Below are 15,041 nucleotides of genomic sequence, written 5' to 3' on the forward strand. Positions count from 1 at the left end.
CGCGGGTCCCAGGGTTGCGGGAGGCGGCGGTCCGGGGCGGGGGGGGGCGGGGGAGGGGCGCGCGCCGCGGACGCGGCCATTGCGCGGGGGGGGTCGGCTCGCTGGGCGGGGACCCGGGCCGCTCACGGGGGCCCGGGCTAAGCACTGGGCCTCTCCCGGCCCCAGGGAGGGGCGGCCGCCGCCCGCGAGCCCTGCCGCTCGGCCCTCCCTGGGCGCCCCCGCCCGGCGCGGTGGTACGGTCCGGGTTTAAAAGGCCCTGGCGGCCGCGGGCCGGCCCAGTGTGTGGGCGGCGGCGGCGGCGGCGCGGGGTGTAAGGCGAGGGGTGCGGCGGCGGGGGCGCGCGAGTGGGGCGGTGTGGGGCTCGAGGGCGCGTCCACGTGGAGCCAGCGGCGGCAGAGGGACAGGTAGGTGGCCTCCATCCCCCCGCCGCCTGTGCGGGGCCGGCCTGCTCGGCGGCCCTGGGCTCCGGCAGCGCGGGGATTCGGCTCGGCCTTTAAGGGGTCGGGCCCTGCCCCTGCCTCTCGGGCGCCGGCCTGACTGGTCCTTCGTGCCCGGCGCCGGTAGGGACGGTCCGTCCGCGGCTAGCCCCCGGCCCGACGGGGACCCTTTGTGGCGGAGGAGCGGCCCCTGCAAGGACTGCTGCGGCGCCTCCATCCACTAGGGTCCTCGTGGATCTGCCGGGGGTGGGGGGGCAATCCCTGGTGGGGGCAGGGCGAGCCGGGCAGGCAGCACCGCGCGGGGCGTTGGGGCGCGGGCGCTAGAGCCGGGTCTCTGCGAGGGTCTGTCCCCACCCTCGGGCTCTGCTGGCAGGGCCGTAGCAGAGAGGCTGGGCGTGCCTGTGATGCCCGAGGCTCCCGGTTACAGGCTGAGGTTTGGGATGGGCACTTGGGCTGCAAATTCTGCCTTTCCAGGTCTCCCTCCCGACCTGTCCCATCCCCATTCTTAGGCCTGTATTCCTGTGCGGTGTGGAGGAGGTGAGGGTGGCATGAGGCCTCCCTTCTCCGTCTTCCTTTCTTCTCTGGCTCTTGCATTAAGGATCCAGGATGCGGACCTGACAAAAGAGCCCCAGAGAGATGATCAGCCTGAGCTGAAACTTTGCAGTTCCAAGCTGGGTCTTCTCCTTGTTCTAGCAAATGCATTTTTTCCCTTTTCCTTGGTTGCTGCCTTGGTTTGGTTCCCCGCACCCTCCCCAAGCTGAGTAACTTGTGTCTCCCTTGGGGCTTGGGCACTGAGAGGGTATCGCTGAGCCCTGCCCCCTTGGCTGCCACGACACTTCTCTGCTGTCTTTGCTGCCTGGAGCTGGCCGAGGGCTGGGTGTGGCCTAGGGGTGAAGACCCAGCCAAGCCTAGTACTGCTCCTGTGGTCCCCCACCCCGTCTCCCCAAAGTCTCAGCTGTATTTCAGAATGCTGCTCCCCTTCCATAGGGCTCCTTGGGCCCCCCTGCATCTCCCCTTCCCCAGCTAACGTGTGGATTTGGAGGGAGAGCCGCGCAGGGCTGCCTGGGCATCCGTCTGGCTGTGCCTGAGCAGAGCCTGACTTATGTCTGTCTCTGTGCTTTGCTCTGGGGGCAGGCGACTCGGCTTTGTGTTCCAGCCGGTAGGCTAGATGGCAGGCTCCTCCTGGACAGCCAGCAGACGGAGGCCCCTGGGGCGAGGAGGCAGCCGGGGCCAGGAAGGTGGAAGTGGCAGCCCTGGTTCCCATCTGGTCTCAGGCTTTGATGCCTCAGACCTCTGTCCAGGGGTGGTGTCCTGACACCAATTTGCGATTGTTCTCTCCCTACCTTTTCTCCTTTCCCCAGCTAGGGTGTGAGGCACGTCTGTGGCCTTGGCTTGCCCACGGTTGGGTTGCTCTTGTGTGCGGCTGGCCACCCTCAGCTCTGGGATCTGGTGTTTGGCTTCTCCTTCCTGGAGGGCCCCCCACCCTGCCTTTCCTAGCATCTGGCTCTGCTGCCCCCTTGGGTGTGGCCCAGCTGAGGCGAGGCCTCCTGGCTCCTTTCCAGCAGTGGGTGGGGGATGATTGATGGCCCCCAAGTCTGCCTGTGCTCGCTGCTCACTCGTGCGCCCTGGCGGAGGCCCCTCCTCTCTCCCAGCCGTGGTCGCCATCTGGGGCTCTGGTATGGTGGTGGGCGACTGGCCTCCACCCTCTGTGGCGTGGCTCTCGGCCTGCTGGGGGCCCTAGGCCAGGCAGGGCCGGAGGCGGCTGGGCGCCCTGGGCCGGGGGGCCTCTGACCGGCACTCCCCGTCTCTCCTCAGGCCCACCCCCGGGGCAGCTGCTGGCCATGCCTGCCGTCGGCCTCCTCCTGCTGTTCCTCCTTGCCGTGGGGCGGGCCCTGGGTGGCAGCACGCCCTTCCCTGCCTTCTCAGTGACGGACACTTCGCTCACCCATCTGGCCGTGCACCGGGTGACCGGGGAGGTGTTTGTGGGTGCGGTGAATCGCGTCTTCAAGCTGGCCCCCAACCTGACCGAGCTGCGGGTCCACGTCACGGGGCCCGTCGAGGACAACGCTCGCTGCTACCCACCCCCCAGCATGCGTGTCTGTGCCCACCGCCTGGCGCCTGTGGACAACGTGAACAAGCTGCTGCTCATAGACTACGCAGCCCGTCGCCTGGTGGCCTGCGGCAGCATCTGGCAGGGCATCTGCCAGTTCCTGCGCCTGGACGACCTCTTCAAGCTGGGCGAGCCGCACCACCGCAAGGAGCACTACCTGTCGGGGGCCCAGGAGCCGGACTCCATGGCGGGCGTCATCGTGGAGCAGGGCCAGGGGCCCAGCAAGCTGTTCGTGGGCACCGCCGTGGATGGCAAGTCTGAGTACTTCCCCACCCTGAGCTCCCGAAAGCTCATCGGCGACGAGGACGGTGCCGACATGTTCAGTCTGGTGGGTGAGCCCGCCCACCTGCTCGGGCTCTCGCCCGCTGTCCGGCCCCCAACCCCTCCCCTCCCCTCCCCTCCCTTCTCGCCCCTCTGAAGAGCCAGCTCCCGTGCCCTCCTGCCTTCAGTCTGTCCTGGCTCTGCCTCTGGAGCCTTTCTGGCCTGGGGTCCTGTGACCACGTGGGTCAGGGGCAGGGAGATTGTGAGGGAAGACCCCCGGGGGCCATGTTGTGGGCGCAGGGCCAGGCTGGATGGCGGGGGCCCAGGGGCCATGGTTGGGGAGGTCGAGGGTGGACCTAGGCCTCGTCCCAGGCTGTGTCCTCCACCTGCTCCCCAGGTGTACCAGGACGAGTTCGTCTCCTCTCAGATCAAGATCCCCTCAGACACGCTGTCCTTGTACCCAGCCTTCGACATCTACTACGTCTACGGCTTTGTGAGCGCCTCCTTCGTGTACTTCCTGACACTGCAGCTGGATACCCAGCAGACACTGCTGGACACGGCAGGCGAGAAATTCTTCACGTCCAAGATCGTGCGCATGTGCTCGGGGGACTCGGAGTTCTACTCGTACGTGGAGTTCCCCATCGGCTGCTCCTGGCGCGGCGTGGAGTACCGCCTGGTGCAGAGCGCCCACCTGGCCAAGCCCGGCCTGCTGCTGGCCCAGGCCCTGGGTGTGCCGGCCGACGAGGACGTCCTCTTCACCATCTTCTCTCAGGGCCAGAAGAACCGGGCCAGCCCGCCGCGGCAGACCATCCTCTGCCTCTTTACCCTCAGCAGCATCAACGCCCACATCCGGCGCCGCATCCAGTCCTGCTACCGTGGGGAGGGCACGCTGGCCCTGCCTTGGCTGCTGAACAAGGAGCTGCCCTGTATCAACACCGTGAGCCCTCACCCGCCCCCACCCCTGCCCCCGGGCTGGGCCCTCTGCCCCTTCCTGGGTGTGCGGGGCCAGCCCAGGCGGTCGTACGGTAGCTGATGGGCCACCACGTGTGCCAGCCTGGGCTCGGTCTTGGGAACGACAGCTTAGCCCGGGGTCCCCCACCCCCGTCCTTCCCTCCCTGCCTCTGCTGCTTGTCTTTCCTCCCCGGCCTGCCTACCCACCACCTCTCTGTGTGGACCAGCTTGCTCTCCCTGCTGCTGCCTGCTCGCCTCCCTCCTCAGCCCCCGATTTCCTGTGGGGTCCTGGGGCAAACAGTTGGTCTTGGCTGCTAAGGAGCGAGCTCCAGATTCTGCTCCCTCCTAGAACGTGGGCTCTCATTGCCTCTGTCCAGCTGGTGCCCCCAAGCTCTTACTCATGCGTCCTCCTCCTGTTTCACCAGCCCATGCAGATAAATGGAAACTTCTGCGGGCTGGTGTTGAACCAGCCGCTGGGCGGCCTGCACGTGATCGAGGGGCTGCCCCTGCTAGCCGACAGTACTGATGGCATGGCCAGTGTGGCCGCCTACCCCTACCAGCAGCACTCTGTGGTCTTCATCGGCACCCGCAGTGGCAGTCTGAAGAAGGTGAGACCTGGAACGCTCGGCATGTGGGTGTCAGGGCGCACTGAGATGCAGACGAGGGCTGGGGTCAAGAACGTGCGGCTGAGCCCTGCAGCACCTTGGATGGGGCCTGGCCCCTGGGGGAAGGGGGACTTCCCAGGCTGGGACCCAGGAGCCCAGCTGTGCTCCACGGGTGGCCTCTCAGCCACCCATGCTTGCAGTGCCACTGCCCGCCGTGGCCTGAATCGCTGGCTTCCTGTGGCTCTGGGGGCAGACCGGGCCCACCTCTGGTCCTCCCTGCTGGGAGAGCAGGAGCCGTCGTTGCTGGGTCCTCAGTCGAATGAACGAGGAGACAAATGTGGACCTAACCCTCCATGCCCTCTTGTCCCCTCATGGGCACGGGGGCTGCAGTGCCGGCAGGGCCGCAGCTGCTCCTGTTCCAGGGTGTTCTGAAGGGACAGGAGTCAGGACAACTGCCACATTCCCTTCCTGCTCACCTGGGGGATGCGGGGCTGTCCCTGGGGGAGGTCTGGGGTGGCCGGGGGAATGTTTGTGAAGGGAGCCACCGAGCTTCTGGGGCCTGGTCTGCTTCCCTCCTGGTCCCCGTCTTGCATTTGTCACAGCTTTATTGGGGTGTAAGTGCTGTGTCACAACCCCCCCCCCCCGTTTAAAGCATACATCTCAGTGATTTCAGTAAGTCTGCGGAGTTACTCAAGCATAACCGCTATCTCATTCCAGGATGTTGCCATGATCCTAAAAATCCCTTCCCTTTTAGCTTTCACACTTTCCCTGTCCCCCAACTCTAGGCAACGCTCATCTCTGTCTCTGTGTCCTGGGAGCCTTTTTGGATTGGCTGTGTCACACCCAAGGGCCTCCAGGGGGCAGCCTTGGCGTCCTCCTTCCCTGGTCTGTGAGAAAGGGGGCGGCGGGCAGGCTGGGTCCCTGGCTCGAGAATAGGACGCCTGGGCGCGTGGGGTGCTGCTGTGGCGTCAGGTGGCTGGTCTCGTGGCCCAGGTACGGGTCGACGGCTCTCAGGAGGCCCACCTGTATGAGACGGTGCCTGTGGTGGACGGCAGCCCCATACTCCGCGACCTGCTCTTCAGCCCCGACCACCGGCACGTCTACCTCCTGAGCGAGAAGCAGGTGGGCCCGGCAGGCGGTGCGGCAGGGGTGGGACAGGGGTGGGGCGGGTGCTGACACGGCTGCCCCCAGGTGAGCCAGCTCCCGGTGGAGACCTGCGAGCAGTACCCAAGCTGCGCCGCCTGCCTGGGCTCGGGGGACCCGCACTGTGGGTGGTGCGTGCTGCGGCACAGGTAAGGAGCCGCCCAAGTGCCCACTCCCCCGAGCTGTGCCCCTGTGGCCTCCCCTCCCTGCCCTTCTACTTTGTCCAGCTAGCGAGTGGAACCTCTACTCCGAGTGACATCCCTCGGACCCCGGGGAATGAGGCCGAGGCATGCGGTTGCCTGGTGCCGTGGGCTGGGCCGGCTGTCCCCTCCATCCCCCCCAGGCCCCCGCTGCACTCCCGCTCCGGGCCTTGCTGGGGCAGCGGTGGGATGGGCCTGGCCTGACCCCGCACAGATGCTGCCGCCGTGGGGCCTGTCCGGGCGCCTCGGCCCCGCGTGGCTTCGCCAAGGAGCTGAGCAAGTGTGTCCAGGTGCGGGTCCGGCCCAACAATGTGTCGGTGACATCGCCTGGGGTGCAGGTGAGTGGTGCGGAGCGTGCGGGTGTAGAGGCCCGTGCATACGTGTTGGGGGCGTTCCCAGCTCTGGGCCCTCTGCTTCCCCCAGCTGACCGTGGCCATAAGCAACGTGCCGGACCTCAGTGCGGGCGTGAGCTGTGCCTTTGAGGAGGTGACCGAGAGCGAGGCCGTCCTGCTGCCCTCTGGAGAGTTACACTGTTCCTCGCCTTCCCTGCAGGAGCTCCGGGCTCTCACCCGGGGGCATGGTCAGTGGCTGGGCCGCGGGGGGCAGGGCTGCTCTCCGTCCACGGCTCACGTGTGGCTCCCCTGGGCTCGCTGCAGGGGCCGCGCGCACTGTGCAGCTGCAGCTGCTCTCCAAGGAGAGCGGCGTGAGCTTTGCCGGGGCTGACTTCGTCTTCTACAACTGCAGCGCCCTCCAGTCGTGAGTACTGGCCCCCCCCGACCCCTGTTCCCGTGTCTCTGTTGCTCGCGGTGTCGTGTAGGCCTCAGGCGGGCCCCGGTGCCTTTTGCCTTTGGTTCCCCGTGTGTCCCGCAGGTGGGACGGTGAGGGGCCAGGCCCGGTCTGCTCCGTGATTTCTGAAGCCTCTCCCCTCTAGGTGCATGTCCTGCGTCGGCAGCCCTTACCCCTGCCACTGGTGTAAGTACCGCCACGTGTGTACCAGCCACCCCCACGAGTGCTCCTTCCAGGAGGGCAGGGTCCACAGCCCCGAGGTGAGGCGGGCGCCACACGCGATGGGGCTGGGCTCTGCGCCGGCCGGCCCCGGGCTTTTCTGCCTTCGGTCTTGGGGTTTTCTTGGAGCCCCCTTAACCGGGGGCCAGCCCAGCTGGCTGATGGGCGTTCTCCTCTCAGGGCTGCCCTGAGATCCTGCCCAGTGGGGACCTCCTGATCCCAGCAGGCGTCATGCAGCCTCTCACCCTGCGGGCCAAGAACCTGCCGCAGCCCCAGTCGGGCCAGAAGAACTACGAGTGTGTGGTCCGGGTGCAGGGGCGGCAGCAGCGGGTGCCCGCCGTCCGCTTCAACAGCAGCAGCGTGCAATGCCAGAACGCCTCGGTGAGGCCCACCCGCCCCGCCTCCCTCGGGGGTCCAGGCTGTGCGGGGCTGGGCGTGGTGCAGATCTGTGCCCAGCAGACTCTTCTAGAAGCCTCAGCTGACAGTGGCCAGGGACCTTCTGAGTCTCCTGCTGGGGATTTCTGAGCTGGGGGAGGGGCGGTCTGTGCACCTTCACTGGGGTCACGCGGGTCCCTCTCCCCCAGTACTCCTATGAAGGTGATGAGTATGGTGACACCGAGCTGGACTTCTCCGTGGTCTGGGATGGAGATTTCCCCATCGACAAGCCCGCTACCTTCCGAGGTGACCGGCGGGATGGGGCCGAGGAGCTCGCCTCCTGGGGCGGAGAAGGCACGTGCTGGGGCCGGGCCCACAGGGGGACCCTTCGTCGGGGCCCGTAGCTGCTCCCCAGCGGCGCCTTCTGTGCCCACAGCCCTCCTGTACAAGTGCTGGGCGCAGCGGCCCAGCTGTGGCCTCTGCCTCAACGCTGACCCTCGCTTCAACTGTGGCTGGTGCATCTCGGAGCATAGGTGCCAGCTGCGGGCCCACTGCCCGGCCCCCAAGACCAATTGGATGCACCCAAACCAGAAGGGCGCTCGCTGCAGCCACCCCCGCATTGCCCAGGTCGGCCTCCCCACCACCCGCCGCCCTCCGGGTACCCACTGCCTCGGCTCACCCTCCCGCCTCCCCTCCTGCTCCGCAGATCCACCCGCTCATGGGGCCCAAGGAGGGAGGCACCCGGATCACCATCGTGGGCGAGAACCTGGGCCTCACCTCCCGAGACGTGGGCCTGCGGGTGGCTGGCGTGCGCTGCAACTCCATCCCCGCCGAGTACGTCAGTGCCGAGAGGTGAGTGCAGCTGCGCGGGCGCTGGGCCTCCCCGCAGCCTGTGGCCGGGCGCCTGGGCCTGACCTCCGACCTGACCCGACCCCTAGGGTCGTGTGTGAGATGGAGGAGTCGCTGGTGCCCAGCCCGCCACCAGGGCCTGCGGAGCTCTGCGTCAGCGACTGCTCGGCTGACTTCCGCACGCAGTCTGAGCAGCTCTACAGTTTCGTGGTACGTGGGCTGCCCGCCCCCTTCCCTCTCCCACTCCTTCCTGGCGGGGGCTGTGGCCTGGCCCTGTTGGGCGCCCGCCGTCTCCCCACTCCCCTCAGGGCTGCTTCTCCCGTAGACGCCCACGTTCGACCGCGTGAGTCCCAGTCGGGGCCCAGCCTCGGGGGGCACGCGGATCACCATTTCCGGTCATTCTCTGGACGCCGGCAGCAGAGTCACAGTGACCGTGAGAGATGGCGAGTGCCAGTTCGTGAGGTGAGTGTTGCAGGTGGGGGCCATGGGGCCGGCAGGTGGCAGCCCTGGGCAGCCTGCTCCAAGTCCCCGCTTGCTGACATAGGAGGGATGCTGAAGCGATCGTGTGCATCTCGCCTGTCTCCACCCTGGGTCCGAGCCAGGCCTCCATCACCCTGGCCATCGACCGCGCCAACATCTCCAGTCCCGGTGTCCTCTACACCTACACCCAGGACCCCACCGTCACTCGCCTCGAGCCCACCTGGAGCATCATCAAGTAAGGCCCTCGGGAGAATGGGGCCTGGCTGGCAGAGGGGAGGCTGGGGGCCAGGTCCTTGAGTGCCCGGCCTGGGCCTCGCCTGGTGACCAGGTGACCTAGGGTTGGGGAGGCCCTGGGCTCCCATGGCAGCCTCGATAACGCTCCAGGGCTGGGCTCAGGGTGGTGGGGAGGAAGCCTGAGGCCCCTCACCCCCATACCTAGTGGAAGCACCTCCATCACCGTGAGTGGGACCCACCTGCTGACGGTCCAGGAGCCCCGGGTCCGGGCCAAGTACCGAGGCATCGAGACCACCAACGTGAGTGCCAGCTGCCACCATCCCACCCCTGACCCTCTGCCCGCTGTGGCCTCACGTGCTGGGCTGCCCACCTTTGTCCCCACAGACGTGCCAGGTGATCAATGACACCGCCATGCTGTGTAAGGCCCCTGGCATCTTCCTGGGGCGGCCCCAGCCGCAGGCCCAGGGTGAGCACCCTGACGAGTTCGGCTTCCTGCTGGACCACGTGCAGACGGCCCGTTCCCTCAACCGGTCCTCCTTCACCTACTACCCCGACCCCAGCTTCGAGCCACTGGGGCCCTCTGGGGTCCTGGATGTGAAACCTGGCTCCCACGTAGTGCTGAAGGTGCCAGTGTGGTGGGCGCCTAGGGCGGGAGGGGCGGGGCGGTGGGGAGCCCTGGCCAGCAGCGCTCTCCATCTGCAGGGCAAGAATCTGATCCCTGCGGCAGCCGGCAGCTCCCGCCTCAACTACACGGTGCTGATCGGGGGCCAGCCGTGCACGCTCACCGTCTCGGACACGCAACTCCTGTGTGACTCCCCCAGCCAGACGGGCCGGCAGCCGGTCATGGTGGGTAGGGGGCAGGGAGGCTGCCAGAGCAGCCTGGGGCGGGGGTGCGGGTCAGCTTACGGCGCCTGTCTCTGCAGGTGCTCGTGGGCGGCCTGGAGTTCTGGCTGGGCACCCTGCACATCACGGCCGACCGGGCGCTGAGCCTGCCGGCCGTGGTGGGGCTGGCGGCGGGGGGCGCGCTTCTGCTGCTGGCCATCACCGCCGTGCTGGTCGCCTACAAACGCAAGACTCAGGATGCCGACCGCACGCTCAGGCGCCTCCAGCTCCAGATGGACAACTTAGAGTCCCGGGTGGCCCTGGAATGCAAGGAAGGTGCCTGCATGAGGGTGGGGGGTGGGGCAGGTGGCAGGGGCTCCCTCCTCCCTCTCTGCTCACCATCTCTCACCGGCCCTCCCCAGCCTTCGCTGAGCTGCAGACAGACATCAACGAGCTGACAAACCACATGGATGGCGTGCAGATCCCCTTCCTGGACTACCGGACCTACGCCGTGCGTGTGCTCTTCCCGGGCATCGAGGCCCACCCTGTGCTCAAGGAGCTGGATGTGAGTGCCCCCTGTTGCCTGCCCATGCCCTGTCGCCCCCAGGGCCACCTCCACCGTCTGAGATGCCCTGTCCCCCCCCGCCCCCAGACACCCCCCAATGTCGAGAAGGCCCTGCGTCTCTTCGGGCAGCTGCTACACAGCCGCGCCTTCGTGCTCACCTTTATCCACACTCTGGAGGCTCAGAGCAGCTTCTCCATGCGCGACCGTGGCACTGTGGCCTCGCTCACTATGGTGGCCCTGCAGAGCCGCCTCGATTATGCCACGGGGCTGCTCAAGCAACTGCTGGCGGACCTCATCGAGAAGAACCTCGAGAGCAAGAACCACCCAAAGCTGCTCCTGCGCAGGTACTTGGGTCCCCCTCCGCCAGCCCTGCCCCTCCCCTGGGAAGTCCAGCCCTGCCCGGCCGGGGCCCCAGCACCCCTTTCACCCTAGGACCGAGTCCGTGGCTGAGAAGATGCTCACCAACTGGTTCACCTTCCTGCTGCATAAGTTTCTGAAGGTGCGTGCACTCGAAGGGCAGGCGGGGGGCGAGGGGATGTGAGGAAGCAGTCGGCCGCAGGCGGGCGGCAAGCTGTGTCCCGGCCCTGGCTGCAGGAGTGCGCCGGGGAGCCGCTTTTCCTGCTCTACTGCGCCATCAAGCAGCAGATGGAGAAGGGCCCCATCGACGCCATCACAGGCGAGGCCCGCTACTCCCTGAGCGAGGACAAGCTCATCCGGCAGCAGATCGACTACAAGACGCTGGTGAGCGGGGGTCCAGGTGCGCAGGGTATCGGGCCTGAGGGGAAGCCTCACCCAGGACCCACCCTGTGGTCCCCCTCGCCCTCAGACCCTGCACTGTGTGTGCCCGGAGAGCGAGGGCAGCGCTCAGGTCCCGGTGAAGGTTCTCAATTGTGACAGTATCACCCAGGCCAAAGACAAGCTGCTAGATGCTGTGTACAAGGGCATCCCCTACTCTCAGCGTCCCAGAGCTGAGGACATGGACCTAGGTGAGGCCCCTGCCCACTCCTCCTGGGCCCCCCCACCTCCTGTGGCCACGTTGCCTTGGCTGGCGTTCGCTCTCCCCACCTGAGCTCTGTCCTCTGAGGGCAGTGGGCCCAGGGCCCCAGGGCTCGTGGAGCAGGACCTCAGGGCTGCCTGTGGCCCGCAGAGTGGCGCCAGGGCCGCACGGCCCGCGTCGTTCTCCAGGACGAGGATGTCACCACCGAGACTGAGTGTGACTGGAAGAGGGTCAACTCACTGGCCCACTACCAGGTGAGGCGCCGGAGGCCCCTCACGCCCAGGGCCCTTGTGAGCCACGGCCCTGCCCTGAGGCCACAGGAGTAGGGGTCCCGGCCCCTCCCCTCTCTGCCCCCGCGCCACAGGCCCCCCTTGGGTAGCCGCCCCACACGTGCCCTGCCGGGCCAGGGTAGGCGGTGGCTCAGGCCCCTTGGCTTCTCGGCCTCCTGCATTGCCCCCTTCTCTGTCTCTGGGATTTGCAGGTGACAGATGGTTCCTTGGTGGCACTGGTGCCCAAACAAGTGTCAGCCTACAACATGGCCAACTCCTTCACCTTCACCCGCTCTCTCAGCCGTTATGGTAGGCGTCCTCGGTGTGGGGTCTCTGCTGGCCCCGTGCCCTGCAAGGCTGTGTCGGCCATCGTGGGGAACCCCCAGCCCCACCCCGTCTGAGCAGCCAGCCTGGCTCTGGCGGCCCCCCTGGACCCTGCTCTCAGGAGGTCTCTAGTTCCTTAGAGCCTAGAAGTGCAGTGGGCCCGTGAGAGCAGACGGGCCCCCTCGGCCTGCAGGGCTCCCGGGATGGAGGGGAGCGAGAGCCACGGCGATGGCTGGTGTGGCCCCACTGGCCTAAGGGGCACACCACCCTCTGCCCCAGAGAGCTTGCTCCGCACGGCCAGCAGCCCTGACAGCCTCCGCTCTCGGGCACCCATGATCACGCCCGACCAGGAGACGGGCACCAAGCTGTGGCACCTGGTGAAGAACCACGACCACGCTGACCACCGAGAGGGAGACCGAGGCAGCAAGATGGTCTCGGAGATCTACCTGACGCGGCTGCTGGCCACCAAGGTGTGGGCCTGCCCTGCACCACCCTGGCCTTAGTGCACGTGCCTTGTAGCCTGGCCTTGGCCCTGGGGTTGGCCTGGGCTGCCTGGGGAAGGGGCCACTGGATTGTTCCAATCCCAAGGGACTTGCTCAACGCTTTTGCCACGGGAACTGCCACCCTGAGGTCGAGGCCAAGCTTGTCTGAGGGGTGGTGGCTGAGCAGGGAAGCCCTGCTCGTTGTCAAGCCTCTCCGTCCCCATCTGTCCTGCCATGGGGACGTCCCGCCCTGGCTCCCCGTCAGCTGGTGTCCTTGCTGCGCCCCTGCAGGGCACACTGCAGAAGTTTGTGGACGACCTCTTCGAGACCGTGTTCAGCACGGCGCACCGGGGCTCGGCCCTGCCCCTGGCCATCAAGTACATGTTCGACTTCCTGGACGAGCAGGCCGACCAGCGGCAGATCGGCGATCCCGACGTGCGCCACACCTGGAAGAGCAACTGGTACTGCCGTGCACCGGCCCACGGGCGGGGGCGTGAGGAGGCTTGGCTGGGGCTCGGGGACCACGGTCAGGATGCCGGCGGGGGCTTGGCTGGTCACCCTGGCAGGAGAGGACAGCGGCCTGGCACTGATGGTGCCGCCGAGCACAGAGAGCAAGTGCGTGTGATTCCGCAGGCGGGCTCTGCCAGGGCTTTGGGCGTCTGGGATGTGGGTAGTGTGGCCAGCGCCCAGAGGTGTCCTTGGCCCTGCTGCTCACCTGGTGATACCGCTGACACAGGGCAGAGGTAACCAGAAGCCCGGTCCCGGGGTTAGCCGTGCGAGGGGGGCGCGTTGAAACTCACTGAGGACGGAAGACCGTCCACTCTGACTTCTCACTGCTTGAAGTCAGGCAGAAAATTGAAGAAGAGGCTGCTAGCTCTCAGTGTGTCACTCTCGCCGCCTGTGGGCCTGCGGAGGTGAGCGCGGATGGGAGGGTGTGTGCAGGGAGATCGCGGAGCTGCGGGCCTTTGTCCCTCTGTCCAGCCTGCCCCTGCGCTTCTGGGTGAACGTGATCAAGAACCCACAGTTCGTCTTCGACATCCACAAGAGCAGCATCACGGACGCCTGCCTGTCGGTGGTGGCCCAGACCTTCATGGACTCCTGCTCGACGTCCGAGCACCGCCTGGGCAAGGACTCGCCCTCCAACAAGCTGCTCTACGCCAAGGACATCCCCAGCTACAAGAGCTGGGTGGAGAGGTGGGCCCCAGTGTGTGGGGAGGCGGGGCTGGGACCCCAGGGGACGCGGCTGCTGGGCGAGGGAAGAAGGCCCGGAGGCTGGCCTGGCAGCCGGGGCAGGGGTTTTGGCTTCTGTGGCGCCTGCTGGCACGACCTCCTCGGGGCCCCAACAGGTACTACCGGGACATCGCCAAGATGGCGTCCATCAGTGACCAGGACATGGACGCGTACCTGGTGGAGCAGTCCCGTCTCCATGCCAGTGACTTCAACGTCCTGAGCGCGCTCAGTGAGCTCTATTTCTACGTTACCAAGTACCGCCAGGAGGTGCGTGCCACCCCCTCGGGCCCCTGCTCTTTGGCTCTGAGGGTACAGCTGGTGGCAAAGGCAGGGGCGTGGTGGGGGTCAGCGAGCCCAGCTCTTGGACTCCTCACAGTTCCTCCCCCAACCAGGCCCTTAAGGTGGCACAGGTGACACGCTCTGTAGATGCTGGGATTTGAGGGGCCCAGTAGAGAAGCCACTGGCTGGAGCGCAAAGTTCTGGTCCGGCAGAAGTTAGGGGCTGGGAGCACACGGAGGGCTGGGTTGACGGGCTGGGGCCAAAGGTAGGCGCGGTCAGCCCACCTGCCCGGTTTGTGGCTGGAGAGTCAGGGAAGACAGATGCGCCGGCTCCAGGGTTGGATTCCTGGCTGGAGATGAGAATGGGTGGGCCCGGATAGGGCCCTGAGCCTGGATGAGCTCCCCAAGGCGGGGGCCATGGGCAGCTGGAGAGGGAGACGTGGCCCAAGAACTTGAGTGGCCCTGGGACATTCAAGAGGTGGCAGAGAAGAGGGGGACCGGCTGCAGAGTCTGAGGAGGCTCGGGAGGGGCCCCCGAGTGCCAGACGGGTCCTGGAACACGCGTGAGGACCCCCCCCCCCAACCCCTGCCCTGGGCGTCAGGGAGGAGGGAGCGATGGGCTCTGTCGGGTGCTGCCCACGGTCACGGAAGGTGAGGCCCGAGATCGCGGAGACCTGGGTGAGAGAGGTCTGGGGTGGGGTGGGGTGGGGGTTAGGAGGGATGGGAAAGGGGGGCCTCCAGTCCAGACCACCCTGTGGGAGGGGCTGTGTGCTGGCTGTTGGAAGGCGGGAAGAGGTTGTGCAGTCGGAGGAGGGGTTGGGGTCAAGGAGGAGCTGCAGGCCCTTTCGGAGGCCAGATGCTGGGCCCCTCCCACGTGGGAGGGGCGGGGGGGGGCATCGGGGGTGGGGCTTGGCCAGGAGGAGCCCGCCCCTCAAGAGCCCGGCTCTGGGCCTCTTCCTGCAGGTTCTCACCGCTCTGGACCGAGATGCCTCTTGCCGGAAGCAGAAGCTGCGCCAGAAGTTGGAACATATCATCGGCCTCGCATCCAGCAACAGCTAAGGGAGGTGGACCCCGTGAGGAGGGGGCTTCTCAGTCCTGAGCCGTACTCCCCTGCAGAGGGGCGTCTCCCGCCTGGGTCCCGGGGCTGAGCCCTGGATCGGGTGGCATGAGGTCACCGGGCCAAGATGCCCCTGGCACAGCCGGGCCCCCGTCATTAGTGCCTTGCTTTGGGCCCTGCGTGGGGAGGGGGTGACCGGACCAAGCCCCCCACCCCGGCAGCAGCAATACCCCCGCCCTCCTGCCCTCGTGCCGGGGGTTGTGGTTGCCCCTGCGCTCCTTGCTATTTATACCCCAACCACCTATTTATTTAATTTATCTCCACCTCACCGTCGTCTCCATCTGTAAATACGCGCCCCCTCCTCCCCC

At 66.9% G+C, this 15,041-nt stretch overlaps 1 protein-coding gene across 3 annotated transcripts; it reads left to right on the forward strand.

Moving 5' to 3' along the window:
* Positions 1-340: 340 nt before the first annotated feature.
* On the forward strand, positions 341-15,035 carry PLXNA3 (plexin A3). Of its 3 annotated transcripts, XM_029241098.1 has the most exons (33): positions 341-404; positions 2,253-2,875; positions 3,206-3,745; positions 4,185-4,367; positions 5,358-5,486; positions 5,556-5,656; positions 5,922-6,045; positions 6,131-6,287; positions 6,364-6,463; positions 6,639-6,753; positions 6,893-7,093; positions 7,297-7,393; positions 7,524-7,714; positions 7,794-7,939; positions 8,026-8,146; positions 8,262-8,398; positions 8,481-8,651; positions 8,856-8,949; positions 9,035-9,274; positions 9,353-9,496; positions 9,574-9,808; positions 9,895-10,037; positions 10,125-10,381; positions 10,470-10,536; positions 10,632-10,778; positions 10,864-11,023; positions 11,185-11,288; positions 11,516-11,612; positions 11,907-12,097; positions 12,401-12,570; positions 13,091-13,303; positions 13,456-13,606; positions 14,580-15,035. In XM_029241098.1, exons 2-33 carry the CDS (start codon positions 2,279-2,281, stop codon positions 14,673-14,675), a joined length of 5,619 nt encoding a protein of 1,872 aa, XP_029096931.1. In that variant the 5' UTR covers positions 341-404; positions 2,253-2,278; the 3' UTR covers positions 14,676-15,035. The 3 variants fall into 3 exon arrangements, 1 of the variants encoding a protein (XP_029096931.1); XR_003796431.1 differs by lacking the exon at positions 14,580-15,035 and having other exon boundaries at positions 12,957-13,303; XR_003796432.1 differs by lacking the exons at positions 13,091-13,303; positions 13,456-13,606; positions 14,580-15,035 and having other exon boundaries at positions 11,909-12,097; positions 12,401-12,425.
* The last annotated feature ends 6 nt before the right edge of the window (positions 15,036-15,041 follow it).

Source organism: Monodon monoceros, unplaced genomic scaffold (assembly GCF_005190385.1).
Source record: "Monodon monoceros isolate NGI ecotype Baffin Bay Population unplaced genomic scaffold, NGI_Narwhal_1 Super_Scaffold_22, whole genome shotgun sequence".
Classification (NCBI taxonomy): Eukaryota; Metazoa; Chordata; class Mammalia; order Artiodactyla; family Monodontidae; genus Monodon; species Monodon monoceros.